The sequence below is a fragment of the Manis pentadactyla genome, chromosome 7 (genome assembly GCF_030020395.1).
Source record: "Manis pentadactyla isolate mManPen7 chromosome 7, mManPen7.hap1, whole genome shotgun sequence".
NCBI lineage: Eukaryota > Metazoa > Chordata > Mammalia > Pholidota > Manidae > Manis > Manis pentadactyla.
The window spans coordinates 106,247,283-106,271,780 of NC_080025.1; the positions used below are offsets into that span (position 1 = coordinate 106,247,283).

The window sequence follows — 24,498 nt, forward strand, 5'->3', positions numbered from 1 at the left end:
ACAGGCCCTGAGTTAAATAATGGTCTTTGGGTCCCATTGAAAAAATGTCATCAACAGAGCCAAACACACATTTTGTTCTCCTTTTGACTTTAGTCAAGAGCATTTTGGGATTTGCATGGTACCACCATTTATTTTAAATGTGAAAGCAGTTCTGATCTGTGTTTCTTTCAGGGCAGGCCTGCTTCTTTTACTTTTTCTTTCTGTTTTGACCCCAGAATATCTCAGCTTAGTGTTGGAGTGGTGGAGGCAGCAGCAGGTGCTCACAGAAACATTCTGATGAGCCCTTTGGGGAGAAGGATGCCCTTCCAGAAGAAGGGCCCATTTGCCTGGAAGGCAGCAAGGGAAATCACTGGTGACAGCTGATTAGAACAAACAGAAAGAAGACACAGGTTTGCCAAAGGCTTCTGTACACCTTCCCCGTTTGCAAACTTCCAGGCAGATGAAAATGTTTTCCAGGTGGGTTTTGGATTTGTACCTACAGGGAGAGTTCCCGCACATCCCAAAGTACCATACCCCTGGCTAGAGAAATGCCACACACACCTAGATGCCATCATAAAGAATCTGTCATGCAAACACTGGAGGATGCATGACTGGTGCCAGGAAAGGCACATCAGAGTAACCGAACTCTTCCAGTGCCCTGTATTTCCATAATGTGTATTTATGCAAATCTATTGCTGATATCTAAGACAATAAAAGATCTCTCAGCCTCCCCATCATTCCCTTTTCTTCAATTAAGTCACTGTTAACATCGTCATCTAAAAACCCCATTCAGAAAGAATCTTTTTAAAATAGAGATGATAGTGGTTTCAACTGACTGTACTTATTCGTTGATAAACGTTTTTATTTTGTTTTTTAATCAGTCACTATGCGTTGGGTGTAAGGCTGGGTTTAGAGGTTTTTTTGTTTTTTTGTACGTTCTCTTTCTTTATGGCTAGTAAATACATTAAGCACGCTCGGATTTTTCAAGAAGCTTCCTGGCCATGGCGGTTATTTGGGAAAAACCACCACCACCACGACCACACATCATCTTTCTTTTGAGTTTTACAGTAAAAATCTGTTTTGAGAGGGAAATGGAGCGTGCTAAGCTAATGACAGCTTTCCTTTCTCTTATTTTCCCCACGTCAGAGCAATCCGCTCCTATCAGCTCCTTGGCGTGCGGGAGTTGGCAATGCTGCATAATTAAGTGAAGCATCCAAACCACTCGGAAAAATGCAAACAAATAAACCACCCCCCCGCTCCCCGCCCATGCGGGAACTAGACTAAATTTGTCAGCAAACAGACTAACAACACATTTCAAAGGTACAGTTTCTGAGACTACAAAAACAACCCACTTTGCGGGAAGACTGTTAGGTGCGTCCCGCTGAGTAAAGCGCTTGGCTAGTAAATTACCGCCTTTCGGATCCACTCAAGCCGACCCACAGGCCGGCAGGATGGGTGTGCGGGGACCCCGTTTCCATTCTTGGGGATGGGAAGCCGAGCTCCTAGGACAGCTCATCATTAGATCCCAACGCTTGACAAGTGCCCCTAATTCCCACCCCGCACCTTCATAATTTGGTTACAGAATTTCTTCTCTCCACCATTGCACCCCGCTTTGCGCAGAGGGTGCCACGGCTTGGGCGGGAAGCCGCCATTCGGCCGGGCGAGGGCGGGAATCTGCAGGGCGTAGGGTCGGACTCCCTGACACCCAGGGCTGCGGAGGCGAGAAGGGCGCAGCCCCGGCTGTCGCGGTCGCAGCCCCGGCTGCCGCGGTCGCAGCCCCGGCTGCCGCGGTCGCAGAACGACAAGCCGCCGAGGCCGTCTAGGCAGCCTCGCCCGAGGTTAGCGGCCGGGCGGGTCCTCCCGCGCCCTCCCTCTTTCGCTGGTGAATGAATGGTTGGTCAAACAGCACCTCCCCGCCTCAGTCCGCCCGCGGTTGAAAGGGAGGTGTCTTGGAGAAATGGTGCCTCTTTTTTAAGAACGAAAAGCGTTCGTCTCCGTGGGTTTATTAATCGACCTTGCGCGTTGTTTCAAATTCTGTCCTCCCTGGTGTCAGGACGCGCAAACACGAAAGCACCCAACACTGATCTCCAAGGTCCCTCGCCCTGCTGGCCGCTCAGCCCGTGAGTCCGCTGTCTGCCCCACGCCGGCCCAACTGGCCAGAGGGAAAGAAAGCATGGAGCTGAAAGTTGCGGGGGACCCTCCTGGCCCCGTTTGCCGCACCTTCCCAGAGCTGAGGCACCTGGGAGCGAGTAGGGGTGGTGCGGACCCCTGGGCCCCATTTTCTCACCCAGCGCAAGGTTGAGCACCCGGGAGTGAGCAGAAGTGGTACTGCATTCCCTGTGGGGAGGGCTCCCCCGGGACAGGAAGGAGGCACCGAGCGCGCGGGAGTTGCAGACGCGCCTGCCGGCTGGGACCCGCGCGCCCGGGGCCGGTGGCTTCCTTCGAAAGGTTGAGGACCGGACCGGACGCCCGGCTGAGACGTGTCCCGGGTGCGGGGCTCCTGCGCCTGGGCGCCCCCAGCGGGTTCCCGGAGGCGCCCAGTGCGCCCGGGTCTCCGGCGCGGGAGCGAGCGTGCGCGCCGGCCCGCCTGCGAGGCGGCGGGGCCGGCAGGAGGTGGGAGTGCAGAAGAGCAGGACGCACGGCGGCGGCGGCGGCGGCGCCCCGGCAGTTCCTGCAGCCCGGGCGGCGGCGGCGGAGCAGCAGTGCGCAGCGGGCAGCGCAGCCGCTCCTCTCGGCTTATCTCCGGCGGCCCCGACTCCCCTCCTCCCGGCCCCCTGTCTGAGTGGAGCTGCGAACAACTCCCTACAAAAAAAAAAAGCCGCATTGGAGGAGCCGGGCCACAGGACCCCTCCTCCCTGGGCGCCCCTCACCCTTCGCCTCCCTCTCCCGCCTCCCTCCCAGCCCCCCACGTCCCCCCAGCCCCCACCCCCGGCGTGCGGGCGCCCGCCTCCCTCCTTCGCGGACTGTCTCCCGACTCCCCGGCTGAGAGCCCTTTTTGACTGCAAGCGGCGGTAGCGGAGCAGAGGCGGCGACGCGGGACCTGCAGTCGCCCGGGATTCCCTCCAGGTGACGATGCTCTGGTTCTCCGGCGTCAGGGCTCTGGCTGAGCGTCCCTGCCGGCGCTCGCCCGGGATTACCTGCTGCGTCTTGCTGCTGCTCAATTGCTCGGGGGTCCCCATGTCTCTGGCTTCCTCCTTCTTGACAGGTAGGGGAGGAGGAGGGAGGGACAGGCCCTCCCGGACGCTGGCTAGGTACCTGGGAGAGGAGGCACTGGTTTGCTCCGCAGACTGGAGGGTGGGGAACGAGCACCTTGGCGCCTGCCTCTCGCTGGCCGATGAGGATGAAGCGAAGCCCGCGTTAAGGGGTGGGAAGGCAGTGAGTAGGTTAAGGGGTGGAGGGCTGTCGACTTCAATATAGTGATAATAGAAATTCTATTTGAATTTTGGAATTAAAAAAATGTTTTCCTCACCTATTTTGATAAGAAGAGTCTCCTCCTAAATAATTAAGGAAGAAATTTGCACCGTTTTCCACACATCCTTCTTTCTTACGCTGTAGGATTCCAATATAGCTTCTGTGCTAGGAGTGCTTTTTAAAGCACCCGCTCTCCAGACCTTGAATTCAAAGAAACTATCATATTTTAAACGGGCAATAATAGCAGGTTATAATAATTATATGCTTTCAAACAGGTGAAGACTGCAGCTGCTATTCTGAAGGACATACTTTACTGACACCTGGTGCAGAAAAGCAAATATTGAGTCAATTTATAAGAGAAGGGGAAAGAAGATTGTAATTCAAAAAGTGATTTTAGCTCAAGACAATATGAGGCAAAATCATATAAAGGCCTGTTCATTGACACAGTCCTGAATTTGCTCAAAGTTAAATTTGAATTTTTTTTTTTGTATTTGGGAGTGAGTGTAGTTGAAATACTTTCAGAAAGGAGTACATATTCCAGTGAAATACTTGGAATTGTGGTTAATCATGTGAGAGCAAAAAATCTATATATCACAGTGCCTTTTTTTTTTTAAGTGTGTTCAATGAAACTAAAGTATCTTTTGAGGGGGGAAATCTGTTTTTGATGAGTTTATTAACTTGAAACTCATTAAGAATTTCTGAAATTTGGATCATTTCTTCAAGAAGGATTAGTGTAAAAATTTAAATTTTCATAATATGTCACCAAGATAAGGTTAAGTTAAACTTTTTTTCCTTCACTTCAGGTTCTGTTGCAAAATGTGAAAATGAAGGTGAAGTCCTCCAGATTCCATTTATCACGGACAACCCTTGTATAATGTGTGTCTGCTTGGTAAGTATGGAGATCAGGTAACAGTGAAGTCAGTTACTCCCTCTGTCAAGGTGAATCCACTAAATATAATAATGTAACCAAATCTTAAAAACTGTTTTTAGTCATTACAAAGCTATACATAACTGGTGAATGGAATTCAGTTGAATTTCTGAGTTTTGTGGACTTCGGCAATTTCTGTTTCATAGGACTGGGAGTTCTTATCTTTGACATCATCATTACAGAAGTAAATGGAAGATGGACTTTGTATGGCATTGTCTTAGTGGTAATCACTGTGCTGTCTGTTTCTACTGCCACTGAATCAAAAGTGCCACCAAACTTTCTGCTTTGATTCTGTAGTCTTATCTTAGTGGGAAAATGATGAGATAACATTTAGGTATAAAGATCAGGGATAAGGTATGTGACGAAGGGAAAGAGAGGTGACAGTCACAGAGAACAAACATGAGGACAAGATGTAATCTTGGATTTCTTGGCCTAAAGAACCCTCCATTCTCCAAAACAGTTTTTATATTTCTGATTTGGAAGTGTGAGGCAGGAAGGACATTCTGTCCTTAATAGAGAATGACACTTGGTGGTCAGCTGCTTATTTAACACTGGCAGTGGCTGGTAGATGCAAAAAACTTTGTTTCAATTTATTTTAGCTTAATAGTTAATGATAAGATCTAATAAGAAACCACATGGGGGAGATTAAATTATATGAATAAGAATTTCTGAGATGAAATATAGACTCAGAAAAAGCAGCATTTTTGCTTAAGAGAGTTTTACATGCCAGTCACTCTTGGCAAACCTTGATTAGAAACTACACATCACAAAAGCCTGTTGGAAATACATTAAAGCAGTCAAATGCAAAGCCAAAAAGTGATAGATGACTGCTACTTATCAGATCAACATGCTGTATGGAACTAGAGAAGGGATTCTTCTCTGTTTAGGTGAAAGCCAAGCCATCTGGGTTTAAACTACCCAAACTTTTTCCTGACAAGAGATGAGGTCAATGTTGCAAAATGATAAATGAGTGAAGGTGAATGCCTGTATCAAATGATTATCAGGTTCTAAAGACTGAAGAAGTCCACAGGAACAGAAGTAAAAAATGCATTATATTTCTTGAGATAAAAATTGCTGCCTTAATAAAAGAAAGCTAAGAGAGAGAGGCTCTTTAGAATTTGTGTTTATGAGTTGCCATGTTAATTGATTATCTTTCACTAAAGGACCTGTTGAAAAGAAGCTTTGAATTTAAATTTTGACTCAGTTGTGTAATTACAAATACAATATAATGTGCATGTGTGTGTGTGTGTGTGTGTGTGTGTAGGATCTTCCTTCCTTCTTCATTTATCCATGTAATATGAGTGAATTATTGTATCGTAATCTCTTAAGATTTCAGAGGAAATTACCCTGATCTGTATCATTTAAATGTGCTTGGAGCACCACGTGTGAAAATACTGTTTTTCTCTTCTGCACTATTACTGTTGATAAAGTTTAAATACACAGTTTGGGTTTTGCAAACTGTTCCCAAATAACATGATGAAAAATTCTCCACTCAGCATTCCTCTCTTTCAGTGCTCCCGCCTGGGTGGAAAGTAGTGCCCTTCTCTGAAAGCGCAGTCTCACTGATAGTAAGACGAATGTTAGAGTCCTGACATTTTGATGGTGAAGAATGAATCTAAAAAGATGCATAAATTGGAATTCAAGTGGGAATGATATTCCAGAAAAGTGTTGATTAAGTTTAGAAGAGTCATAGGGTCCTTTACATCTTTAGGTAACATTTGGAGATATTTGCTTTGAGTGAATACTCTCAGAAATCCCTTCTAAACAAGTAACTTGATGCTGGCAATCTGACTCACTCGGTCTTTAGAAGATGCCTCAGAGCTGTTTCATTAGTGATAGTTACTGTGACCTTTGCAGGGCTTTAGGATTATGGGACCAAAACACTGGTAATTATTGCTTCCCAAACATTGTAATGACTTGTTAAAATTAAGTAAGAATACATGGACGACCACTTCTCTCTGTGTTAAGTATTTGTTCTTACAATTTTCCCAGGGACTCATTGCAGATAGAAAATATCAGCAATAGCAACTAACATTTATGAAACACTTTGCTGACATTTACCTGAGCCTGCATCATTTTATTTAATTCTCACAAAAACCCTGTGAGGGCTTTTACCCCCATTTTCCAGGTGAGGACACTGAGGCTAGAGGAGTTGAGTAGCTTATGAAGATTATGTATTAGTAAATAACAGAGCTAGAACTCGCTCTTGGTTTCATCTGACTCTTAGAGCACATGCGTATAGTCACATGAAACTATTTGCGTAAAGATGTGAAAAGCAAGGAAAAAAATAGGAAAGTTGTTGAGTTATTTTACCTTTTGGCATTGCTTGAGTTATTTTATTTTTTTCTTTTGAGTCTTTCAGGAGTTCAGTTAGCTAACATTTGTTAATCACATTATATGAAAGGAAAATCTCGTTATGATTTCAGTTGACCTGTAGGGAGCTTTAGTTGTGAGCTAGTTTTATGTATGTACATTAAGCGGGTATGTAATAATCAAAACTGTACTTTGGATAAAGAAAATAGTCATATTTAGTTTGTGTTGGTCCAGCCTCTTGGCAGAAATGTACCTAAAGCTGAGCACAAGCGCCTATCTTATTTCATAACATCTACTAAAAAAAAGCTAACCTCAATGTATGCTTAAAAAAGACGTAAAATGTTACAGTTGGGAGGAAATAGGTGGCACAAAGTCCTGTATGTAATTACAGTGTAAAAGCTTCAAAAACCCCACAAAATCAACTTGGCCTGATTTAAACTTTTAAGCTCCGAAAAGTTTCAAAGGTGGAATGAGCTCATTTCTGTGGGAATTTTGAGGATGACAGTGGCACAGTGGCCACAGCAAACAGAAGTGGATAATTTTATTCTCATTTATCCTCATCTGCTCAAACCGGAGCATCTTGCCAGGAAGAGTCATGGTCCAAGAATAATCTGTTTGTTAGCTGGTGATAGATACCGTTTTAGAGTGTGTGGGTCAAAAAACTTCAGTTCCTTTATTCAAGGGGGGAAACTGAGAAACTGGGGTATTGTCCTGGCTTTTCCCTACCTTACAAACTGGCCTCTTATGGGGCTAAGGAAGGCAGGCCCAGACTTATTGCTATTTTGTATGATTTTGCCCCTTCTTGCTGGAATTATTTTTCCCAGAATGCCCAGGAAACCATGTTGGTGCCCTCCCCAAAGTACAGCTGATGGGAGCCAGCCACATCCAGATATGAATCTAGAGCAGTTCTTGATCTTTTGGGCACCCTGAGATTTACCACACGGACCTGGGAGGTGGTGCTCCTACCTCTCACCCCTTTTCCACCTAATCCCGTAGCACAGGCGGAAATAGCACAGGCTAGTGAGTTCACCTCAGTGCTGGAAACCTGAGAAAACTTTGGAGGCCGGGACTCAGAAAACCAGAAGTCGGTCAGAGCTTAGTTTGGCATACGTTTTGTTCAGCAAAAAAACATTATTCTGAGGTTTAAATTTCCTCTTTTAAATCCAGAGGTGCAATGTAGAAATGGACCCTCTGCTCATAAAAAGCAATGTGAAATTTGGTGTTACAAGAGGCTGGGCTCCACCTACCTTGGAGACAACCAAGTGGTGAACACAGAGGAGACTTTGTGTGCTGTCTTCTACTTGTTAATCACAAAACTCTCTGTCACTCAATAAGTAGCTACCAGTGTCTTCGATTCTCTGGGGTGCCTTATCTCTATAAAATCCTCATGTTTTTTATTGTTCAAATTAACAGCTGGAGAATAGATATCTATTATCTGAACAAGTGTTAGGCACATGTTTGAGAAAGAGGGAGATAACTTTGCATCAGGATTCAATTCGTGTAGTGTGTGTGTGAGAGAGAGAGAGACTGGAGAGAGGGAGGGACGAAGAGGGGGGGAAGGGAGGGAGGAGTGTATAAAATTGTCCAGATGGGTTCAGAGAGATACTGTACTTCACACAGGCCCATATACATAGATTGTCATAATTTTTTGAAAATTGTTTTGTATTATTTTCAGACTTAGGATGCTCACTAAGGAAATGATCAGTATTTATTTATTTATTTATTCTTTGTTTAGAAGGTATTGTGACCTATTGCCTTTCCATAGAACAATGTGTTCACCAGAATGTGTTCACCAGAAAAGTTTTAGGGGAAGGTGATAGTTTATGGCATTGTGCTGGCAAATTCACCAAATTCACCAACCCCAGGTCTGAGGCAGTTATTTTTACCCATGCTTTGGTAACATGCTTAACTGAGGTTAAGAGAGGCAGAGCAAATGTCCTGAGGTTCCACTATTACTAAGAGATAGAACTCGGATGTGAATCCAGTGCCCTCTTCACAAAACCAATTTGCTTCTGCTAGTCCTTTACTACTTACAAACATCTACAAATACTTCCAAAGGCTTCAGAGTTATTTTGACCTCTGCAAAGCTGATGCAGGTTCTCTTTGGGAGCAGTTAGTGATTTTGGTCTTGTCGTTCAAACCAAGTCCGAAATCTGGAGGGCTCTTTCAAAGGAAGACACAGTTCCTGTAGCTTTTCACTGATGTTGTATAATTTTCACTAAAAGCTTTGTCCCTGGCATCAGACAGACCTGGGTTCAAATCTTGGTCTGTCACTTACTGGTGCTGAACTCAGGAAAATGACCTCACCTTTCTAGGGCTCAGTTTCCTTATCTGGAGAGTGGGATGGATATCAGTATGGAGCTCATACAGTCACTGTGAGAATTAAATGAGATACAGCATTTAAGGCTTGGCCCAGTGGTTTGCATCTAGTAACTCTCTAAAATGATTCAGTGTTGTTGATGATGATGCTATTGTTTAAATTATTGTTTCTTCACATGGAATAAGATGCGAAGTTCCATCAGAAAGGATAAAAAGGGGAAGCTATGATGGGGAGGAGACATAGGGTAATGATGCCAAGCCCACCCATCATTATGAATGAATAGGGCTGAGTCAGTAACATTTAGTGGGGTTTTCTGGCCCTCCAGACTTGCACTGGGCCCATCTAAGCTGCTCCCTTATTGGTCCAGTGGTCTGCGAGCCCTGGTGTAAATTTCCCCTTGCTCTCCATTAAACACTAAAAAAACTTTCCATGGAAGAGGGGCCTCGATTTTCTGCAGAGTATTTACCTCTCTATGCCTGTGGGGTCACCTTCACTTGTACTTTTATTGGCAGAGGGAGAGGGTTGGGACTCGGGAGCGCCGTAACTCTGGAAAAACTGCCTAGTGGTCTGGCACCATGGGGATTTTCCTGGCCTGCCTCGTGGAAGTTGCTCAACCCGATCCAGACGTGAGTGGGTTCTTGCTATAAAATAATATGCGTGTGCTCCCCTTCCCCATCCCAGTCACATTTTCTACATGCTTTCATTTCATTTCACAGCACCGGTCTTCATACTGTGCATTGACAGCAGACTGCATTTTAAGTGTAGGAAATAATGTTGAGGAAAGACAGTCCTTCCCCCAGGTTAGGATACAAATATGGTGAAGGCAGAATAGGACATAATGAGAAAAGTCAGGCAAGGCAAAATGATGGAAAATAAAGCCAATTAATACAAATTTCTTGAATAAATAAAGGATTCCAGTTTTTCACATCCTCATCGATGGCACTTCATCCAACTGGCAGTATATTGAATCTTTTGTGCTATAAAATAATACAAATAACATCACCTTTTGTGGCATCAGGAGGGCAGTTGTGCTTGTTGAACTGAGTTAAGATCAGCCAAGTGAGCTGGGTGCATATTTTGACCTCTTGGTTCTCAGTCCTAATTCTATAAAACCCCACTCAAAGTGCTAGGGATAGCAGGTTGTAAATTCTATAATATTATCCTTACTCCCTTCTCTTTATACTTCATTCTCCCCTTCCATTTTATTTTATTATTTTTAGCCTTTTCTGTGTTTGAAGCATTGTGCTGGTTGGGCACCTTGAGGAGGCAAAGACCAATAGGACAGGTCCTTGCCCACCATCTAATGGGGGAGAAAAACACATGCATGAAGTTTTATGGGAGGGACAACGAAGCGCTGTAATAGGCTGGAGCCCAAGTGCTAAGGGAGTTGTAGACGAGTTCTTCCTGGATTATCTGGGACCTGGACGGGTGGAGGAAAGATAGCCTTGGCAAGGCATTGTTGGAGGAAAGGCACAGAGGACTGTGTGCTTGGGGATTGTGGAAATGCCAGAGTCCAGTGTGTGCAAAGCTCTGATGGAAGCTGGAGCTAGAAAGCTTGGGCTAGGGAGCCGGCAAGGGGAGAACACTGAGTGCAGTAATAGCGGAGTCAGTAATTTATGCAGTCAAGGGGAGCCGCGCAGCATTTTGGTGCAGCCTCATGACTCCATCCATAAGGTGTGTTTTATATCAAAGCTTCGAGGAACTTCTGTGGGGAATGTTTCAAGTACAGAGAGGCTGGAGTTTGGACCACAGTCTCCAGGGATGTGTGGTGGTCAAGTGAAAGCAAGCAACCTGGAGCAGAGATGGGCACTGGGAATGGAAAGGAGGCATTGGGATAAACCACTGTTGCTCATTCTTTTGGATTTCTTTAACCACCTTCCAGTTCTAGAGTATTTGGATTAAAAGACTGCAAACCCTGCCTACCAAGACACAGTAATTAAAATGCAGTGGTCATTACAGTGAGTGTCCCCATTGCTGTCACTTTGCTAATCACTTCTGTCTCCAGTGCAGGGAGCTGCTACCTGAATAGAATGGTTTCCTTTCCAGGGCTTTCTCCAAAATCCCATTTTGGTTGCCTGCTCTCTCCTCTTACTCAGTGATACCTTGCTGTGCACTGTTGCTTGGCCCATTTGGCAAATTATTCAGTCTGGTAGGTAGTACCATGACAGTATGTATTAGTAGTGGTAGCACACATTTTATGCAATAAGCAAAATTGGGTGCCTTATATTAAAACTGTATTAATGGCTGGGACCCCTAGACCTACACAGGTGTTTTGGAGCCCAAGTTGATAGCACATGGCAATAAAATCAATGGCAGAGGTGAGAGATGGGGTGAACTAAAGGGAGCTGGTTTTGAGAGTTCTCGCCAGTGTTAGGGAGAGTGTGGATGGAGGAGGTCATGAGTGTGGGTGGGTGATAATGAAGTTAGACTTGATGAATCGGGCTTGACCTTCCAAGTAGAAAAGCCCAGTAGGATCCTTACATCTGGATCTTGATCTCAGGAGAGAAATCAGGACCAGAAGACAGCAGTGTGTTAACTCTGCATTGAAATAAACTTTAAAACTTTGGGATTCAATTATTTGTCTTGGAAAGGGGTCTAAATTGAGATTTCAAGGAACAGGCCTACAGTAGTACCTAGAATAAGGATTATGCTTAAGAGAAGGATAGACAGGGAGAAACCCATACCAGAGACTGAGAAGTAGTGAGAGAAAAAACAGACCCAGGAGAGTCCAAGGCCGAAAATGTTAGAAGAAGAGAAAGACCAGGGGGCATTAAATATGCAGTTAGATTGAAGAGTCTAGGAGATTGTCAAAGAAGGAACTTCCTTGAAATCTTCCTGGAGTATTTGAAACAATCAACAATGGTGCCCACCTCCCTACCACCTGTTGCACAGAATTTTCACATGAAATTCAATTGATCATAGATGGAATTTGGTGGATCCCTATTTGAAGAAAACCAAAACTAAGATTGCTTTAGGGATTTTGAAAATTTACTGCAAAAAAATCACAAATTTTCCAAACTTTTATTTGCAAAGATCTTGGTATAAGTGAATAAATACCACATGAAATTTTAAAAGGTACCAAAAACAAAACTAATTTCATAGGTAAAAGTAATATACTTTGGAAACATTTTTGGAATGTTTCTATAGTTCAGTGCAAAATGGACAAGGCCACATTGAGGCATTATTTTTATTATGAATAAAAGCAACAATACAAAAGAGGCTGGGTAATATAAAATCTTACCTTTATAAACTTTCAAGTTTGCTGTATTAAACTGTTAATGGTGCTTTAAAAATATTATGATATAATTTAATCCCTTGCTAAATCTTCAGAAAAAATATTTTCTTTTTCCACTAAATTTTTAATGTCCATTTTTGTCATTGAAATACAACTGTGGAATGGTGGCCTTACTGTTTGAAATTAAGACAGGTTCAAGTCTCTTCGTAGCTGTGCATCATTGAGCAGGCTGCTCTCTCTGAGCCTTAGTTGTGAGTTCTGGGCAAGTCACAATGGTGTGTGTGCCCTTCAACTTCATCTCTAAAGAGGAGTAACAATGCAGGCCATTAACTGAGGTGCTGTGTGTGGGTTAAATATGCTGATGTTTATGAAAGACCTTTGTGAACAGTGTAAATGGAATTACTATTATTATTATTTTTAAGAGTGAGAACTTGAAGAAAGTGAAGTGTATGTCGTCAATCACTTTTTATACATAATTTAAAGAGTATATATTTTAGGAATGATAGTGGTGTGGTTCCCATATCTTCTCCTTAACAGTTGTGTGGCTTTGTATCTTGACAGCTTTATCTTCATCATAAGACTTTTGTCAGAATTGTGAGGGACAATGTCAAATTCTTAAAACGGGATCTGCAACATGGCATGTGCTTCAGAAGTGAGAGCCACTGCCACTACCTAAACGCTATGCAATTGCTAAGAAGTGATTACATGGACTGTTTTTATTTCAATATTATTGTTATCACTTATGAGGAGTATTTACTTTGAATTTCTGTCAGGGTCGACTATGGAACTTCAATAGAGGTGAATGCTCTCTTTTCTGGTAAAAGATGGAAAACGCTGGCAGTGTTTGGGGCTTCGCGGGATGGCTGGCTCCTCTGTTTTTCATCTTCAAAGATTCACAGGCTTGACGGGTGTCCACCTACAGCCAGCTAAGCACATGTTGTTTTTGTAAGGAGGCTTAGTTGTCCTTTCAAGGCACCTGCTGTTGAATCAGGAAGTGGCAGGTGGGAGGCAAAGATGTAAAACTAATCATGGAGTGGACACGCTGAGCCTGGCACTCTGAGTCCTGCTGTCCCACCGAATACTGTCACTGGTGCATACCCGTGGTATGGGGCTTCCCTGTCTATAGGGTAATCTCCGATTAACTGACATGACTGGGTTTGGACATGCAGGCTCTACAGATTCACACAACTTTGTGTGTTTGCGACCAGAGGTTCTGTCAGCCTCTCTAAGAGCTGCATGTTCAATGTTGTAGTGTAGTTATTTGGGTGAATTTAGGTCTTATGAGATGAGGTCCATGGGTAAGAACCTTGTCCTATCATCTCTGTAAGCCCCATGGCTTCAGTGAGAGGTCCACAACCTTGAGACTTGAGTGGGAGTCAGGCTGGAGTTTCCTGTTTATAGTTCGGGCTGTTAACACTTGGGATAGCTCCCCCTGGAATGGAACTCCAAGTTCCAAAACGTGATTCTCCCAGTCTTTGTCACAGAAGGTCAACCTCCTCTATGAAAGATGTCCTAAATAATCATTACAAAGGCACATTTTTTTTCCCTTGGAAAGGAATGTACTCATGTTTGAACGTTTAGAATCATATAGACATTAAGACCTGCTATTATATGTGACAAGAGGAACATGCCCTCTTATAGACATACCCTGCTAAAATGCAGCAATATGGGTAACAATGCACGAGGCTCAAGAGGGGAGGATCTGGGATTATCTCACATCTGCTTTTCAAAAGTTACAATAAAATTGCCTCCCTGTCCCCGGAGCCGCGTTCCCCAGTCATTTCCTCCCCCTTTCAGTGAGGCTAAGTCCGGAGCCTTGACACAAGCCTTAATGTTTATATTAGGTTTTGGATGTTAGCTCCCTTGGCTTCTGGGAGCTGGCTCTGTTGAAAATTATGTTTTTCTTTTAAGGACAAAGGCCTTATTGTATGTACATGTCATGTAGTTTAATGAGTGGGTTTTTTGTGGTTGTTTTTTTTTAAATGTTAGGTAATGGGTGGTACTAACCCAGATCTGCCAAATGAGTAGTTCAAAGGTCTATAGCCTCAATGGCAATTTTCAGGTTTTGCGCAGGTAACTCTAGAGAAAATGAGAGGGTGGGAGAAGTGGCATCTTCGCTGCCTGGTGCATATCCCCCAGATGCCCTGTCTTGATGGGATGACCATAGAATGATTCGGGGAGACGACCTGCACCTTGAGGGATGGCACCCTGAGACACTTCCCAAGAGGACAACGATCAGAAACATAGTGGAGATAACAATTGTCACGTTTTAACTTATAAGAGCACATGTTTCCAAAATGACTCTTGTACTCTTGGTCAAATAAATAGATTTTGGCCAGATGGGTTTTCATGGCTACTAAGGCTGTTGGGTCTAGGCTGAGCTGCTTATTTTCAGGTCCTGTGCAGTGGGCTCCCTGGTTGTGCTGCTGGCAGCTGTGGGTGACCTCAGGGAGCCTATTTCCAGGAGAGACCAGGCCTGGCCCACCAGAAGGAGGCATGAACACCGGGAGGCCCACGTTGTTCTTAACCTTCGTTGGGCTTCAGTGACAGGCAGTTTTAGCATCTTTCACCTAATTTTTTTTCCTTCTCTCTCCATAAACATTTTTTTTTTTAAACTTGCTCTCCCAGGTCCTCTTTGTGGCCAATTTGTGGACTGCAACAATAGCATTAAGGTTCTTTAACCCCTCACTTTCTTTCTTTATGGTGAGCAAAGTAATGACATTGCACTCTTCTTTCACACTTGTTCTTAGAACTTCTTATTTAATAACACCAGGGGACTCCTTTTCCGTTTTATTTCTGGTTAAACACAACTGTTTGAGCCAAGAAATGACAATTGCTCTTTCTAGGCTCAGATTTGTCGGCATTTTGTCAGTGGCCTGTGGTGCTTGAAGCATCTGCTTCCAGTAGGGCCTTACTGTGCCTTGTTTTGCCCTTTCATCTCTCAGAAATACACAAATCCTAGAGGCTTTTCCAGCCTTCTGGGTCTCTTCTGCTTTGTAGATTTGTAGTGTAAAAACAGTAGCATCAAGACACTCACATAGCAGTGTTTCTTAGTCTCAGGGGGACACTATTTTCCTGAGTGAGAGGACATGAAAGGTTAATCAGATGTTCTCTCATTTGAGAGCTGCCCAAACATGGTTCAGCCACCTACCTGTGTTTTTGCTTCACAGGGAGACTGGGCCTCTTAGAATTGAGGTGTGCCGATTTCCGTCTTCAAGCACGTGGGAAACAATGTTTGGGTGCCCACCGGGACCCACCAGAGGTCAGCTGTCAGTCCCATTAGCACATAGGTGAGCACTCAGATGGAAATCCCTTCTCCCTAAGTGGTGGCTTGAGTCAGAAGCTGGGGAAGAGCCAGATGGCAGGGCAGAGGAGAGACACTTGCCCTCCTTTTGTGAGTCTCATTAGTCCAGGGTAACTTCTGTTGGAGCCACCAGCCCTTCTTTCCCCCTATGGGGATGTGCTGAGAATGCACGGACCAGGGCGCAGGGCTTTCCTGTTCCTTGTGAGGGCCTGTGTGTGTTGAGGGGAATAGGTGGGATTTATTTAAAATGTGAAATTTTCCATTTCATGTAAACCATATACTAGACAAGGACAAAGAGAAGGCTGCTTAAAGTAAATTTACACTCTCCTTGGCCACATAGAGCTCCCAGAATTTGGTGTTAGCTTGAAGTAAATGAAAATTTTGATACTTGGTGTTGACCTATAGAAGTAGCAGTTTCTTCCCCTAGGTGGGTTAACCTAATACATGCTTTGAGCTGGAGACCTTTTCACTGGAGATCAGTATCTTGACAGGTTGTTTTAGTGTATCTTAATGAGGGCCCTTTCAATCCAGGGTGAATTTACACTGGGTTCATAAACTGAAAAAAAAAATGTGGTGGTATAGTAAAATGCTAACACCCCTTAGTCTCTGTACCCCGAGCTCTGAATTAATGGCTCTTCTGATGGTGGTAGGGTGAGGAGAGGGAAGCAGTATGTACCTGTGTACCGATGAGAAGGGGACGTGGTGGTGCTCTGCAGGAAATGGAACTGAATTGCAGGACTGGGGTAGGAAAATGATGGATGGTCATTAATCTCAGCACATATTTATTGAGCACTTATGTTAATAATGGCCTGAGGCACTGCGAGACTGGGAAAGATGCCTTTTTTTCTGTGAACAAAAAGATTAAATTATGTTCCAGAGAGTTTTGAAGTTAGATATCTTTTATTGCTTTAGAGTTCTTTGAACATTGATGAACTCATGTAAGCCATAGATATTAGCTCTTGGTTGGAATATTTCATTAAGCAGGACAAACTATTATTCTGTGACTGTGCTAAATTGTATAGGTGTATATGTGTATATACAAACAAGCATATGTATGCAGAAGTAAGTATACTTATGAATTTAGCATCACATTTGAATAATGAATTTAGTTTGCAAACTACTTTCTATCATTAGTGAGTCTAAAATAAAAGTGTGAACGTGTAATTGAACTAGTGTACATGTTGGAGGAGGCCTTTAAGGTGGAGCTTTGCACACTGTGACAGGGCCCATCACTGGGGCCTTTCTCTCTCCTCCCTTCTCACCCACACACCTCAGTCTTGCTGCTTGTCTTCTCTCACAGTTGTAGGACGTTAGCAAGTCAGTGGGAAGAATTTTGCCGTGGGTTTCCCTCTCTTCTCCCACCTGGGCCCCAGTGGTGGTGGCCCCCAGAACTTTAACATGGAGATTCTGTGGTCCTGCTACAGACATCCTGACTCAGTTGGTCTGGTGGAGATCATAGAATCTCTGTTTTTTATAAGCTTTTACAGTGACTCTATGCAGGAGCCAATTTTTGAAAAATTTTTCCCAATTGAGGTTAATGGAGGGAAGGATGAATAAGTATGAACATAGTGTAGCTAAATTCCCTAATGAAACAACATGTTAACTAGTGTTTAAACATTGTATTTGTGGGGCTTTCTGTGGTTACTTTGCATATTAACTGTCTTCATTGAACAGCTGCCTTCTCCCTTCGTGTCTTCTCCTCTATCAAGTCTCCCTAGTCACCCCATCGGAATGGATCACTTACTCTCTGAAGCCTTATGTTGTTTGCTCTTGTTATAACCTGCCTGTCTTCAAGTTCTATTAATTATTTACATGGCCATCTCTCCTACTGGACTTTAAGCATCTTTAAGGCAGGAATAGTGTCTGACCTCTATCACTCAAAGCATCTAGAAGAGCCCCTTGTACATAGTACATCCAACAACCATTTCATGAATAAATACTGTGTTGATAAGTTGAGGGACAGCCTGAACTTCACTTCCTCAAAGCCATGCTATGAGTAGGGCAGGCCTTCTCAAGCCTATTTCACAGGTGAGATAATTAAGGCTCAGAAATGTAAAGTAAGACAAAGCTCACGCAGCAAGTCAGAGAGAGTTGGGACTACAGTTCAAGTACAGGAATCCTGACCCGTCCCAGGTAGACTCCAGTGCAATGTCTTCCAGAAAATGTTTCCTGACCACAAGGGTTGAGAAAGCACCCCGAGTGGGTGAGTGAGAGAGACCCAGCAAATAACTGTCCTAGGGATGATGTTTTTCATGGGCTTTGAGGTCCAGTTAGGTAGAGTCCTGACTATTGCCTTTGGGTGGGACAGGCTGACTCTTTGGGGTGCTGCCAGCCTTTTCATGTGATGGGTTCCCACAGAGACACTCCGTTTCCTGTGGCATTTCTGTGACGGGCAGCAGCTGCGGAATGAAGCTGATGTATGTTGGTTGCTTCTTCGGCATGAGCCAACGAGATGTAGCAATTGGACAAAACAGCCAGGGTTTTATTACTGACTTGCTGGGATCCAGCAACATCTGGGGGAACCAGCAGCAAGCAATGAGGCAGGGGAAGTGGGCCCACAGACACCCCCACCTCAATCCCTTCCCTTCCCAAAGCTCTGTAATAGAAGCTATGTCCTTCTGCTGACAGCCTCCTCGTCCAGAATATAACTATTCTGGGAAATTCGAGTTCTTTTCTCTTTATGCCACCGCATTTCTGCCCACACCTTCCTTTCCTTGATCAGGGAGAAAGTGAAGTCAAGCTGACGAGGTTCTGACCCATGGTGACTTCACATCATTCTGGTCACACTGCTAAACTGTTTCCCATACTTTTATTGCAAATCCTTTTTAAAAATAATATTAAAATGAGCCTACAGTCCATTGCTCCAGAGTTTCACCTTTATCCTCTTTATCTTTTTTGTTTTATTACCATATTATTTTCTTTCTTTATTATTAGCCCAGAATTTCCATGATGTCACCACTCCCCAGGTGTTATGCCTTGTGTTTCTGTTTCCATTTCTGATTCTTAGCTGCAGCCTGATAATGAAATGTACAAGGAGAATTACCGTGGCGTGGTTGTTCTTCCTACATTTGCCCTGGTGGCCCGACATCTGAGGGATGGAATGTCCGGTGGGGAGCTCGTTGACGTAGGCAGAGCTGGGAGAGCTGGTGGAAGGCTGGAGAAGGGCTGTTTGTGATAATGCTTAAGGAGTCAAGAAAAGGATGGCTGGATTAGCTAAAGGGCTAGCTTCGAGTGATATCAAATGCCCACGTTGGGGGTTAGTAACTACTTTTCACTAATGATGAAGCGCTGATATAATTGAGCCTGGTAGAGAGAATGCCCGGGGGGACTTTAACAGCCTTCAAATATGTGGGAAGGAAATAACGGTGTTGAAAGGACGGAGAGGAGTCCAAATCCCGAAGATGCAGCATAGCTCCAGCTTCCCCGCTGGCCTCTGCACTGCCTTCCCTTCCAGAGGGAGCCCCAAGGTGGCTGTGGGGTCTTGGCTCTCTGCTTCTTGGCTAATGCCTGCCTGGGAGTACAGGCCTCTTCCCTAGATCCCTAGATCCTAGTTATCCTGCCACAGATGAGATCATGCTCCCAGCTTTGAGCCACACTTGTTGGGATTAGAAATTGAAAGCAGGGTCTGAGTATGGACTGTGCTCATCCCAGAGTTTTGGCTTTTGATCTTAGCATAACTGAGAAAGAAAACTGAGAAGGAGGGATTTTTCCTTTCCCTTTGTTCCTAGTACTCCTATGGGTTTAGTGTTCTCTTACTCCCACACCCATCTTTAACACTCAGCTGGCCTTCGGTCACTAGGCCGTGGGGAGTCCAAACCCTGTTGGTTGGGGACATTGGTCTTAGAACTTTTCTTTGGCATTCTTAGCAATTCTAGCCACTCAGAATTTCCTGAAGCTTGAGTCTGTTCCCTCAAATATGTAGCTTGGTAGGCATAGTGCATTGCAGCACTCGGGCTAAGGAGTAGGCAACAGTGGCCAGGACAGCGTCTCTTGTGAGCCTCAAATGGTGGCCAGTGACAGTCCTGTCCTGAGGTGTCTTGGTCTTTAGCATCTGGCACAGTGGCAGGTGCTGAGAGAAGGTGACCTCTGCTGGTCAATACAACAATGCTAATTGGATTAAGGCAATGATCTCAACCAGTGATCACATACAGTTGTGTGCATTTGTGTGTGTGTTGTGTAGGTAAGGACTTTCATGTATAGAGTTCTCTTAGCATTTGCATGAAGGGTTTATAAGAATTTTATTTGTCTACTCCTTTGTAGACCTTTTGTTTTGCTGGGTCTTTCTTAGCTTCTTAAACTTTAAATATTGGAGGCCCCAAGATTCAATCAAGATGTTTCTTCCATTTACACTCTTTTCCTAGGTGATTTTTATATAGATCCATGGCTTAAAAACTAAATTATCTGTATGTTGAAAGTTCCCACATTTATGTTCCCAGCTCCCTGACTCCTCAAGTGCAGATGCATGTATCCAAACTAGGCATCTCCACATGGATGTCTGGGAAGCATCTTGAGCTCAAAATGGCCCAGACAGAGATCTTGTTCTCCACACCTCCCCAGTAGTTTCCCCCAGCCAGTGATGTCAGCTGCATTGTTTCATCTCCTGGGATCCTTGATTCCTCTTTGTCTTATATCCTGAATTTAATCAATCAGCAAGTCTTAACAATGAAAACCTTGGCAATATATCTGCTAATTTCTAACAACTTCCATTATCCCTTTTGCCTTCAGACAATATATTATCAATCAGTAACCACTTAAAGGTATATATCCAATTATTTCACTTATTTATGAAAAATCCTCCAGTGGCTTCTTGTCTCACTGGAAATACAGTATGAAGCATAACAGTGGTTTACAAGGCCCTGCAAGATCTGGCTTCTGATGCCATCTCTGGCCCCACCTCTGAACGCATCCTCCCCTCTCTGCTCCAGCCACACTCGTTGGCTCCTGTTACTCCTGCCTGATACTTAAAACCTTCTTGACAAGGGAGTTTGCATTTATTCCTTCCTGTACCCAGAACACATTTATCCAGTATATTACATACTCTCATTACTTCGCTGTGGTCTTTGAACAAAAGTTCCCTTATTAGAGGCTCTGTTTCTGAGCACTGCCCCAAGTAGTACCACACCTTGTGATTCTGTTCCCATGTCCTGTTTCATTTTCCCCAGGTTCCTATCAGGGCCCAATATACCACGCATCTGTTTGTTTTCTGTAGGCCTCCCTGCTACTCTGTCAGCTCTGTGAGCATGTGGATTCTCATTTCATGCTGCACTGCCGAGGCCTGAGACAGTGCTGGGCCATGGAGTGCAAATCCGTTGGATAAATGAATATGTTCCCTCTGTGTTTAATTTTTTAACTTACTAATTCAAGGATCTGACTTGTTCTCTACCCCCAAAATAAACTATACTTTTCCCTTTCTATTTTAAACTCTGCTTCTTCTGCCATGATTTGCCTTTTTCATTGCTCACAGTACTTTGCATATTAAGTCTGATAGTGAATAAACTACACAAATACACTGACTGAGATGAAAAGTCTGTATAATAACAGTAAAATATATAATATGCAATAATAATTCTGAAATAAAATCTTTTCTATAGAAAACTATTTTTAAAAACAGATATTACTGCTTATATACTTAGTAGCATGATAATGACTGGTTTTGGAATATAGATTAAAATTCAGTAGGTTGTTATTTTATGCCTTGCTTAAAACATAGATGAAAGACTAGCAAAGCATGTTAAACATTACGATTCCATAGAACAAGAAAAAAGTGGCATAAGATATTCTCCCAAGATAGACATAAAACAAACCATTCTGTCAATGGCCAGCGCTGTGCTGCCCCTAAATTGGAGTGTGCTGGGATGTCATCACTGAAGGAGATTGCCTTCGTGGGCTGTTAGATCCCAATGCGCTGACATGTTGAGGTCAAATTCTGTCTCAGTGAGATAATTGTGCAGCAAAACTTTTTTTCAGGCTCCTTCAGTGGCGCATATAGTATCTAAAGAAGCCACATGATTTAGATGATCTCGGGGAGGGAATGGCAGAAGAATTTGGTTGAAACTAATCTCTCCCTCCTCTGAAATGAAGAGCCCTGTGTGGCAGTCATGTTGCAACATGTGAGGTGCTTTGTTCTGTATTTATACTCTGTCCTTTCTCCCTCTTGGACTGTAAGCTCTTCTAGGGCAGAAGATGTATCTAATTCATATTTTCTGTTCCCAGCAAAACCTGGCACAGTGCCTCGCCCACAGCAGGGGCTCAAAAAATATTTATGAAACAGAGTCATAGCTTTTTAGTTAGATAGACTTGAATTCTGTAGTGCAAAGTTTTAACCTGCAGAAAGAGCCGAGTTTATAGCCAAGGTGTCACATATTCTAAAGACCATTTATTTTCTGTTAACACTTTTGTCTTATTTTAGAAGTTAAAGGTCCCAGAAAGCTGTTTTATGGTGAAACCCTTTTAAAAACCAATCATTAAGGGTAAGAATCATGGTGGACCATTTATTTTTTAAAATGTGGCACATGTTGTGAATCCCATGAGCAGGCAGTTAATAATGTTAATAATGTTTTGTGGATAACTAGTTTCTTTGATTTCTTTATAACACCTTGATCAAAAGTGGATTATATGCAAAATTTGCACTCCTTAATTGTTGAGTGAGTTTGAAAATGGAAGCTAGTGGATTAAAATTGCATCCTAAATCTGTGAAATAAATCTGTGGCTTCTCCAGTTCTTTCTGACATCTGCATGTGGCCCCTGGGGGAGCCTCGCTGAAGAGAACACGCTGCTAATGGCCTTGGTGAATGAGTCAGACCAACCCCAGTTCACAGAATCGCCTTCATATGGGAGATGCTGTCTGAGGCTGGCTTTTATCAGCTCTCTGAACTTCCAGCCAGCTAGAGGGCTTCTGCTCCCCTTTGCTCCCCTGCCTGACATTCTTCAGGCTAACTGGATACCCTCTGCAGTAAGTGCCAGCAGGGATGCAGCCTGGGAGCAGAGAGCTTTCCAGCACCTGATGCATCATGCCGCCCTTACGGTTGTGCAGATGCAGGACGGGAGCACCAGCTCTGCCGCCTGCTCTCCCAGGGGTCCCTTTGAAAGCCTCTGTGATTGCTGGTGGTCGGGGTCAATTGTGCAGATGTCTTGAAAAGTGTCTCACCAGTGACCAGAACGTTACTTTGTCAAGATGACAGATGGACTGCCAGCAGCTCCTATGCCCTGCCCACTTCCTGTGATGTCAGCACCATTTACTTGTCAGGCACAGGTATTTTTGTAGCTCCCGACAGGGCACGAGCTCTCACGGGCAATTCGTGAAAAATCCTCTGCTCTGTTCCATGAAAAACCTGCTCAGTAGCTTGTTGTTGACCCACAGCACAGCAATGCGGGGCATTTGGGGACCTGGTGAGTGCCACCCATTGTGGGTGGCTGAGGCAGGAAGGAGACACGCGCTGAGAGGAGAGTAACAGGCCTGCCACCACCAGTCACCGGGCAGGACACAAACAGCATCTAAGGCGTTCGGTTTCCATGTTTGGGTTGCGTTTGCTCTTCTTTGGCAGAAAATCATCTATGTGTGTGATTAAAAAGGCCCATTGAGTTCTCAGCTTCTTTGTATAGCCAAATTGCCCAGTGTTTTATATTGTGATGGGTTAGAAAAATGACTGCTGAAATAAAATCTCCTGGTATCCCTCCTTAACCTCAAATCACAACCTTTCCTATGCAGGTTGCTCTAATTTTAACTATTGTTTTAACTCCTTAACCCTGGCTCCCTCCTCTCTCCAATGCCCCTCCCAGCCTGGTCACTGCCTCCGAGCTGGGCCCCAGAGGTTGGGAAGCTGGGCTAATGCCCTCTGAGTTGGGGACCCTGCTGGTGGTTGGAGTTGGGTCCCCATCAGCTTCTTGATTTCAAAAGAACTCACCAGAAAGGCATAAAAGTGTTCATAGAATTTCATCTCCCCTTTCCTTTTTGTTTTCTTTTTGGGCAGAGGAAGAAGCTGATTCATTATTCATCATGTGCTGAAGGGCGCTCAGCAATGTAAAATAATCAAAGGTGTTGGGAGAGGCAGTTGGGCCCTTCGTGCTGGGACTTCACTTCTTCTCACCCCTAGTTCACACCCTCTGCCCAGGTCAGAAGTCTGGGGGCATTTTCTCTGCAGCACCGACTGCATCCCACACCCCAGCTGTTTGAGTCCCTTTGGGTGGGGCAGGAGACGAGGCAAGACTTGAGAATTTGGGCAAAATAAAGGAAAGATGCTGACAGTTATTCCTCTCAGTTCACATACCAGGCTCCTGTCCCTTTCTGGCAGAAGGGGACAGAGCCCACGCTCTGGTTTCCCAGTCGGCTTCTAGGAGCAGAGTATGGGGACAGAGCTGCATATATGACAGAGGCCATTGCATTAAGTCACTAGCTGCTTTGTGTTCAGCCCATTCCAGTTACATTAGCGTGGCGCTGCCAGCAGCCCCTTGCTTATATGATGTACAGTATAATAAAAACCAGGCAGTGCTACTTTCTTTGGGCTACTATTTTTATTTGGTGGTGATTTCTTTTGTGTTCTGCCATCTCTAATGTTTTGGTTCTATTTCAAAATATGATTAAACAGAATGAGGAACTGTTTGACACTGCCCTGTTTTAAATCAGAGCTGTATTTGAGTAGCTGGGACATTCTAATGGCCTGTGTTTCTTTGTTCTGAGAATTCCTTGAAGAGGCCAAAAAAAAAACACCCAGACCTAAATCCTTAAACAACATAGGACCCCAAACAATCCCTCCAACAAACTAAAGCCCGTTAAAAAAAATTAAAATGTTAAGTAAGTTAAATCTAAAAACGGCCTCCTTATTAATCCCCCGTTGCTTCTGCTGGCACGTGTCATATTTTCAAGGTACAGTATCAGGAGAACACTGTCATGTAGTGATGTATTAGGGCCATATATCATCAGAACATCGTCTTTGTAGAGGATATGGGTACTAAAAGACACGATTCTGGCCAGACAGAATAGCAGGGGGTCTCACTTCTTTTCCTCACCC

The 24,498-nt window shown here is 44.1% G+C and overlaps 1 protein-coding gene across 2 annotated transcripts in view; it reads left to right on the forward strand.

Moving 5' to 3' along the window:
* The first annotated feature begins 2,842 nt into the window (after positions 1 to 2,842).
* The window catches only part of BMPER (BMP binding endothelial regulator), a 248,989-nt gene continuing 227,333 nt past the window's right edge, over positions 2,843 to 24,498 (forward strand). Inside the window, exons 1-2 of one of the 2 annotated variants that reach the window (XM_036897495.2) lie at positions 2,843 to 3,184; positions 4,194 to 4,279. In XM_036897495.2, the coding sequence (XP_036753390.2) occupies positions 3,052 to 3,184; positions 4,194 to 4,279 (219 nt within the window). In that variant the 5' untranslated portion in view covers positions 2,843 to 3,051. The remainder of the gene's footprint in view (positions 3,185 to 4,193; positions 4,280 to 24,498) is intronic. The other variant, XM_036897497.2, reaches the window with a different exon arrangement.